Source organism: Brassica napus, chromosome C7, assembly GCF_020379485.1.
Source record: "Brassica napus cultivar Da-Ae chromosome C7, Da-Ae, whole genome shotgun sequence".
In the NCBI taxonomy this organism is placed as follows: domain Eukaryota; kingdom Viridiplantae; phylum Streptophyta; class Magnoliopsida; order Brassicales; family Brassicaceae; genus Brassica; species Brassica napus.
In genome coordinates, this window is record NC_063450.1 from 36671506 (window position 1) to 36680128 (window position 8623).

Here is an 8623-nt window from a genome sequence, read left to right on the forward strand (position 1 = left end):
AACTTTTTTTAAAAATGTCAATTTTAAAATATCAGACATGGAAAAAGTATGACTTATATTTTAATAGATAATATATAGAATAGAACTAGTTAGTTATTAATATTATATAGCATGAATATACATTACGAAATGATATGAATAACAGGGAGATATTGGATGCTTCTGTTTGGACTTTATATTGGAATATATCCGATACGGTTGGCGTTTTATTACTTTGAATGTGCCATAGTTGCATGTGCAGCGTGGGATGTGAATTAGTTTATGAATCAAATTATATTTATAGTTATACTCTAGTGATGCGTATAATCAAATTCGCATTAGTTAAAAGAATTATTTTAATCATATTTGTAAAACAAAACAGGTGCAACGATAATTTACACAGTCGATATACATGTTGGTTTAAAAAAACATAAATTTATACAACTTTTTAGATATAATAGCATGTATATACACATATCTTCGTATAAAGTATATATCAATATACACATAAACAGCCGCTGCCGCCTTCAGCTACACCCTTCATCCACGACGCAGACTAAGCCGCTGACAGAAAAACTGAGCCACCAAAATAGTCAACAAGAATGGAGAGCCACGCTTCTAGATTCTTGAAGCATCTTCAGCTAAAAACACACCAGAAAAAAAGTAAAGAGAAGATACCTTCGTCTGCATAAACAAACAAATATTTAATGCGAACTTATTAGAAATTGAAACATGGATCAATGATAAACATAAGAAACTGAAGTGTAAACTAATTCTACCAACCGTATTAAATTGGGTTACCAATCAAACCTTTATGAAATTTAACCATCGGCCATCATAGTTAGCCTCTTATAAATGTGTAAAAATGCAATGTCTTCACCAGTTTCATCCCCGGAGTTAACTTTTGCAGTCACTATCACGTTCAAAACGTACGTTACTAAGTATTTAACAAGGATGTTAATTTAAATATACATGCATACGAATGAATATACGAAAACTTTTGGCCACGATGTATTATATGTTTTTTACATTCTAACATATTAAAAGTTTCGTTTGAAGCTACTAATCTTTCACCATTTAGCCGCATAACTCTATCTATTCCGTTAACCCTCGAAATTTACATCCTTTTTTTATTATATAACAACTAAACAAAGACAGAGTCCAATCAAAATCATACATAAAGAGTTCAGAAAGATCTAATAATATATAGATTACGAAAACAACAAACGAAGGTAGCAAAGTTATTACCTAATGATTAAAGTTGCACAAACACAAAGATTATAATAACTTCTCTTCTTATTAGATTTAGAAATTCTCTCAAAACTAAACCTTTCAATGTGTTTCTCTTGATGGAACATCTCTCCATGAGAACTCTTTATATAGGAAGAAGCTACATCTTTTCCTAAGAGCGAAGCTACATCTTTTCCTAATAACAATATGGAAACATTCCTAAGCTCGATATGTTTTCCTTTTTCCTTAACCCATCAAACTTCACTTTAATGAGTTAACTTGAGGAAGCTCCTCAAGTTAATTGGAATTATCCAACATTCTCCCCCTTAATTCCAACTTGAATCTTAGGTATGTTGATCTTCTGAACTCCGATGAACTTGCGCATTGCTTCGAACTTGATCCTTGCCAATGGCTTAGTGAGTATGTCTGCCTTCTGCTCCACTCCAGGTACGTGCTTCACTTCGATAAAGTCGAACTCCACACATTCTCGAATGAAATGGTACTTCGAGAGTATGTGTTTGCTTCTACCGTGAAACACCGGGTTCTTGGTGAGGGCTATCGCTGACTTGTTGTCAATCTTCAACACGACCTTCTTGTCTTCTTTGTTCATGATCTCGAGCATCAACTCCTTTAACCAAATTGCTTGTTTTGCAGCTTCCGTAGCTGCCATGAACTCCGCCTCACATGAAGAGAGTGCCACTGTGGGTTGCTTGCACGATGTCCACGTGATCGGCGATGTTCCTAGGTAGAACATAAACCCTGTAGTGCTTCTTCCATCATCAACGTCTATGTTATGGCTGCTGTCACTGTAACCTGTAATCTCCGTTGTTCCATCCCGTTTGAAGAAGAGACCATACTCTGTAGTGCCTTTTATGTATCGTATTAGATGCTTCACTGCTTCTCCATGACTCTCTCTTGGACTCTGCATATATCTTCTTAATACACCAACCGAAAACGCCAAGTCCGGTCGTGTATGAAGAAGATACCTTAAGCATCCTATGATGCTTCGATACGATGTTGCATCAATCTCAGGCTCCTTCCCTGCCTTTGATACTTTCAAACTCGTGTGCATCGGAACATGAGTATATTTACATGACTCCATCTTCGTCTTGACAAGTATACCTTGCGCGTATCCTTCTTGTTTGATGTGAATGCCATCAGCTCCTTGCGTTACTTCTATACCAAGATAGTATGTAAGCTTCCCGAGGTCTGACATCTCAAATCTTCTTGACATATCATCTTTGAATTGCTTGATAACGTTGAGTGAAGTCCCTGTTACAAACAAGTCATCAACGTATATAGCTATGATCAGAAGCTCCCCCTTCTGTTTCTTTTGATATACCGCAGGTTCCTTGGTGCACTTCGTGAACTCCATCTCCTTGAGAACATCTTTACTAACAACTATCTTCTCCGCGACCGGATCATAGAGTCTGTAAGCTTTTGAGCCGAGCTCTGTGCCTAGGTTGATCACCATCCTTGATCGATCATCCAGCTTCTTGAGATGAGGACTGTTGATTTTTGCAAAAGCTACACATCCAAAGACCCTTAGATGCTCAATGTTCGGTTTCTTAACATACAAGCTTTCGTATGGAGTCTTGTCTTCCAAAGCCTTTGTAGCAATGCGGTTTATGAGATACGTTGAATGACGTACTGCTTCTCCCCATAGCTGATTAGGTATCTTCATAGCTTTCATCTAACTTCTAGTCATCTCCATTAGTGTTCTATTTCTTCTCTCAACCACACCGTTTTGTTGCGGTGTATACGGTGCGGTGAGATGTCTAGTTACACCGTTTTCTTCACAAAAACGAATGAACTCAGAAGATGTGAACTCTCCTCCTCTATCGATGCGAAAAGTCTTGAGTTGTAGCTTCGTTTGATTCTCCACGTACTCTTTGAACTTTTTGAACCGATCGAACGCTTCATTCTTCTCTCTTAGTAGCATCGTCCACATATATCTTGAGTAATCATCAATTAAGACAAATACATATCTATTGTTTGCTGGTGTTGATGGTGATATCAGACCGCACAAGTCACCATGTACCAACTCCAATGCGTGTGATGCTCGATACTTTGCTTTAGGCGGGAAAGACTTCCGAGTTTGCTTCCCAACTAAGCAGGCGCTGCACACATCTTTCTCGTGTATCACCTGAGGCATACCTACTACCATTTCTTTGTCTACCATATTCTTCATGACTCCAAACTTCACATGTCCTAGCCGTGCATGCCACGTCCATGTAACATCAGTTTCTTGTATTTGAAGACACTTCGGATATTCAACCTCCATTGGCGTCTTGTACAATCGGTTTAGTTGCCTTGCGACTTGTACTAATAGCCTTCCACGGGGATCTTTCAGCATCAGTAAGTCTTCTTTCATATTGACCTCACAACCCATCTCGGTTGCTTGTCCAAGACTTATGATATTGTGTTTAAGACTTGAGATGTAGTAGATATCTTTGAGTGCTCTTCTCTCCCCTGTTTTTCCGATGAACGTGATCGAACCTTTCCCAACAATCTCGACGTTTGATCCATCACCGAATTTGACTTTGCCTTTGATGCTCTCATCTAGGTTTGAGAAGAACTCTCTCTTGCCTGTCATATGGTTACTTGCACCATTGTCAAGGTACCATATACTCGTATTTCCATCGGATACATCAAACCTCTTAGGAAACACTCTCTCTTCGTTGAGGAATACTACTTCATGCATATATAATGCATCTGCTTCTTGTGTTTCCGTTAGGTTAGCTTCTTCTCTTGGTCGTGTAGGACAATGTGACACGAAGTGCCCCATCTTGTCGCATCGCCAACATCTAACCTTAGAGTAGTCCTTCTTGGTCTTGTCTGAAGCTTCTCCTCCTTTGTTATGACCATCAGAACCATTAGACCTTCCTTGTCCTCTTCCTCTTCCACCATAACCTCTACCTCTGCCTCTTCCTCGCGAGTTGCTATGGCTTCCACGACCTTGTGCATCATTCTTTACAATCATTAGCTTCGATTGATCTTCATCTTGGGTTTCTTCTTTGATGCGTTCTTCGAAAGACTTCAATCTCCCAACAATGTCTTCGAATCCCATTGAATTTAGATCCAACACTTGTTCTAACGAAGCTACGATGTGAATGAACTTCGTTCTTGGAAGTCCCTTCAGAAACTTCTTTACCAGCTTTGATGCTTCCATTATCTCTCCTAACGCGGCTGCTCTCGATGCTAAGCCTGAAAGTTTTCCTGCGTAGTCATCCACCGTGTCTGTGTCTGTCATCTTCAGTTTGTCGAACTCAGACATCAAAGTTTGTAACCTTGCTTCTCTCACGCGATCAGCACCTAGGTTACGGGATTTGATAGCTTCCCAAATCTTCTTCGATGTATCATGTTCTCCAATCTGAAGTATTAGCGCCTCCGGGACTGATTGAAAGATTAGAGCAATCGCCATATTGTTCTTCTTTGCATCGTTACTCCCTGGATCAATTGTATCCCAAACTTCGTATAAACGAAGCATCACTTTCATTCGCATCGACCATACGGTGTAGTTGGTCTATGTTAGCATCAGACATCGTATGTCCTTCTTCATCTCAAGACCTTTATCACGTGCTTGAGAATCGTCTCCCATGTTTTGATCGAAGTTACAACTCCTCTTGTAAACGACCTTCGAAACCTGGAGCTCTGATACCAATTAAAGTTGCACAAACACAAAGATTATAAGAACTTCTCTTCTTATTAGATTTAGAAACTCTCTCAAAACTAAACCTTTCAATGTGTTTCTCTTGATGGAACATCTCTCCATGAGAACTCTTTATATAGGAAGAAGCTACATCTTTTCCTAAGAGCGAAGCTACATCTTTTCCTAATAACAATATGGAAACATTCCTAAACTCGATATGTTTTCCTTTTTCCTTAACCCATCAAACTTCACTTTTAATGAGTTAACTTGAGGAAGCTTCTCAAGTTAATTGGAATTATCCAACAATGATAAAGTCTATAATAATAAGGCATTATTAAGTTCTTACAAACGGATGATTTTACTCCGGAAACTTTAGTTCACCATTCAAAGAAACGTCTCCACGAACACGGCCGCGACCAGCCCCTCCGCGATTTACATTTCTCACCATTCCTCCAACTCCAAGAAAATCTAAAGTTAAGTTGTCCGAGCCGCTCATGTTTACGTTATTGTTCCCAAAGTCAACGTCGAAGATATTGCCACCGGATCCGCCGGCACCACCGCCATTTACGGCCACTAGCGAGTTCATTAGACCTTGAAGGTTACCGTTATTATCGTTGCCCATAATTTGCCCTCCTCCAAAGTCATTAACAACCACGCTTGACGAGTTAGACGAAGAAGCTAAGCTTCTGAACAAAGCAGAAGGATCGTTGCTTGTGATTGAACCCAACTGAGTAGCTTTCTGCAGCAGTGCCGTGGCTGACACGTTAGAACCCGCGTTCAAGCTTTCTTCCCGGTGATGAACAAGAGAGTCCGTGCTATATAGAGAAGGAATAGCCGTCTCAGAGTTCTTGGTATTTTCTTGAAAGAATCCGAGGTTAAAGAAGCTGTTGTTGGTGGTGCTACTCTTTAGGTTTATGTTGTTGACTGGATCAAACTGGATCAGACCTTGTTGGTTCATGAAACTCTGATCGTTGTTGTTGTTGTTGGGTGCAGGCAGCATTCCTTGGCTCGATGAGCATTGGATTAAGAAGTTAGGGTTTGAAGTTTGCGGAGCAAACTCTCTGCTATTTTCAGAAGATGCAATGTTTAGATTGTAACCCCCGAAAGACGAAAATCCGGAGTTAGGATGGTCACTCAAATGTTGGTGGGAGAGAGCGTTGCCACCCTCGAGTTTCCCATGAAATCCACGGAAGCCGGCGCCACTGCTAGCAGCTGTCATTGACGTGAAGCTCACGGTAGGGTTTCGAACAGTTTCTTGTATCAATGCATCACAGAAAGCCCTGTGTGTAATGTAACTATCCCGTCTGCAAAATAAATACCCAAAATTCATACAGATATGTAAACAAAAAATGATGGATGTAAAATTATTGGCATATATATATATATATATTGACGTGAATCATCTTAATGAATGCTATAGTTATTGTGGCTACCATTTATAGGAAATAATGATAGAAGAATTTATAGCTCGAGTCAATTGCTACTTTAATGAAAGAGTTTCTTCATTTAATGCAAATTAACCCCAGGAATGTTAATACAAGTCGGTGACATTCTACAACAACGTATTTAACACAAACCATGAAAATAAAGAAAGAAACCCTAGAACGGCATTAAAGTCTTCACCAGAACACTTTGATGAAATTAGTAACGCACTCTTACCAAATATATATGTATGTATATGTCTAGAGAGAGAAAGAGATAAGACAGGGTCCACAGAAGAAGAGGAGTTTCATAAAAAAGGGGAACCTGCAAAGTGAAGAAGAAGAAAACAAAAGTGGGAAATGGAAAAACAGATCCAACTCATACATCTGACCAAATTTGGCATATTTTAAATTTTCTTACTTTCTCTTCACTGTCTTTCTCTATTCACTACTCATCAGTAACCAAACTAATAGTTGACCCAAAAAAACAATAACCAAACAAATACAGTAAATCAGTGATGGATTCTATGTACGTAGTCACTTTAAACATTTTATGGACGGTGTACTCGAGGTTCAAATTACGTGGCCGAATACATAAGATTTCAGTTACAGATGATATTTTATTGGTATATATATTTTCATATAAATTAGTATATAAGCTAAGTTTTCATGCAGTGTTGAATGCATCTTTTTACTTAGAATAGTATCAGTATAATACAAAAGAAATGATGGTCCACTGTCATATCCTTTACCTAGATAAGAGGGCATATCTAGACACTACACACACGTATATATATTATACGTTTCATCACTTAGCCCAAATACAGACAAATTATTTAAATGAAATGGATGGAGATCAGTTACGTACCTAGAGAAGATGGTACCACAGTCACATCGATACTCTTTAGTACCACAAGTCTTAGAGTGAGCTTTCCAATCCGATTGAACTGCATAACGCTTAGAACATTTGTCGCATTTCCACTTCTTTTCTCCGTGTTTACGATAGTAATGCTTCTTGACTCCGGTGAGGTCTCCGAGAGCACGTGCGGGGTCATGGTGGACGCACGTGGGTTCCGGACAAATATACACTTTCCTCTTCACTTCTTTGGTTGACTTCTGTTTGAGCTTCCATGGGAGATTGTGTCCTCTTCGGTGAAGCTGAAGATTTTGTTCTCTTTGAAACCCTTTCTTGCATACATCGCATATGAATCTGTTTGTAGCCATTAGTGTTGTTGGAGACAACGCTACCACTTCCGCATCAGGGTCTGTTTGATCAATTAAGCTTAATCACCAATCCGGATTCAAGATGTAAATATATGAGGATTACATCAAGCCAATAACACACACAATTACAAACAGAAGTAAACCAAATCACACACACACTCATAATATAATTTGATCTAACGCTAGCAATAAAATGATTTTTTTTTTCTTTCTTTTCCTAAAAGGTGTATGATAATCAAATCTTGATACAAGAATATAAATGATTAGGGTTTCTGTTTATTAGTTCTTCTAATTATCTATTAAAACTCAGTTATGTATATATGTATGTCAATAAGAGGTACTTGCTTGGGTTTCCCGGTTGGTTTCTTCGTTTCTTGGGTTGTGGAGCCGAGGAGTTAGGTTGTTGAACCATTGACATAAAAGTATCTTTCCGGTCAAAGGCGTTATCTCCGGCGCTGGAGCCGGTGATGAAGAACGGCTGAGTCGAGGATGATGAAGGAACAGCGCTTGTATTATATGATGATGTTGACATCTTTAGATCTTCCTCTTTGCGTGGAAGAACGTAATAATCTACAGCTAATCCATACAATAGAGTTAAAAATTGTGAAAGAAATCAAATTATCTTTTGGGAAGAATAAGAAGAGAGTAATTAAGAACAGGAAGAGTCCATATATATTGACGACATGAAGAATTTTTAAAATACAATTCGCTAAAAGACATAAAGGGAACAAAGAAAACAAATCAAGGGTTTATGTTTATGTTTATTTTTGTTTGTAAGCTTTTGAAAGAATGAAGAGAGATTTGTAAGTTGTGATTTTTTTAGGTACCTGAGATCAAGAGAAAGCAACCAAGAAGAAGAAGGAAAAATAGTCAAAAAGCTATAAATCGGAACTAAAGAAAGGACCACGAAGAAGATGCATGCATGATGATGATGATGATGATAAAGAAGATGATGAAGAAGAAGACACTATTCCAATATATATATGTATATTGTATGGTATATAACACAAAGCCCTACCTCTCTCTCTCTCTCCCTCAGGTCTTGTGTTCTTCTATTTTCATTTTAATGTCATATATGATTTTGAAAAGTATGTGCCGAGAGCATCTTTATCCCAGC

At 38.5% G+C, this 8623-nt stretch overlaps 1 protein-coding gene across 8 annotated transcripts; it reads right to left on the minus strand.

The window, feature by feature from the left end:
- Positions 1-317: 317 nt before the first annotated feature.
- Positions 318-8623, minus strand: LOC106439297 (protein indeterminate-domain 4, chloroplastic-like). Of its 8 annotated transcripts, none has more exons than XR_007326588.1 (5): positions 7852-8320; positions 7151-7547; positions 5208-6165; positions 790-892; positions 318-620 (listed from the first exon to the last, which is right to left on the minus strand). XR_007326588.1 is itself a non-coding variant. In XM_048763680.1 (5 exons), exons 2-4 carry the CDS (start codon positions 8036-8038, stop codon positions 5220-5222), a joined length of 1530 nt encoding a protein of 509 aa, XP_048619637.1. In that variant the 5' UTR covers positions 8039-8082; positions 8334-8452; the 3' UTR covers positions 318-620; positions 5208-5219. The 8 variants fall into 8 exon arrangements, 7 of the variants coding, with proteins under 7 accessions (XP_048619637.1, XP_048619638.1, XP_013736159.1 ...); XM_048763680.1 differs by lacking the exon at positions 790-892 and adding an exon at positions 8334-8452 and having other exon boundaries at positions 7852-8082; XM_048763681.1 differs by lacking the exons at positions 318-620; positions 790-892 and adding an exon at positions 1096-1235 and having other exon boundaries at positions 5172-6165.

Bases quoted from the DNA above. Each gene is read 5' to 3' on its own strand.
- LOC106439297 (XM_048763680.1), bottom strand. From the start codon at position 8,038: ATGTCAACATCATCATATAATACAAGCGCTGTTCCTTCATCATCCTCG. The intron at 7,548-7,851 runs GCAAGTACCTCT...TTGATCAAACAG, and splicing joins AAACCAACCGGGAAACCCAA to ACCCTGATGCGGAAGTGGTA. The intron at 6,166-7,150 runs GTACGTAACTGA...TTTATTTTGCAG, and splicing joins TGTGGTACCATCTTCTCTAG to ACGGGATAGTTACATTACAC.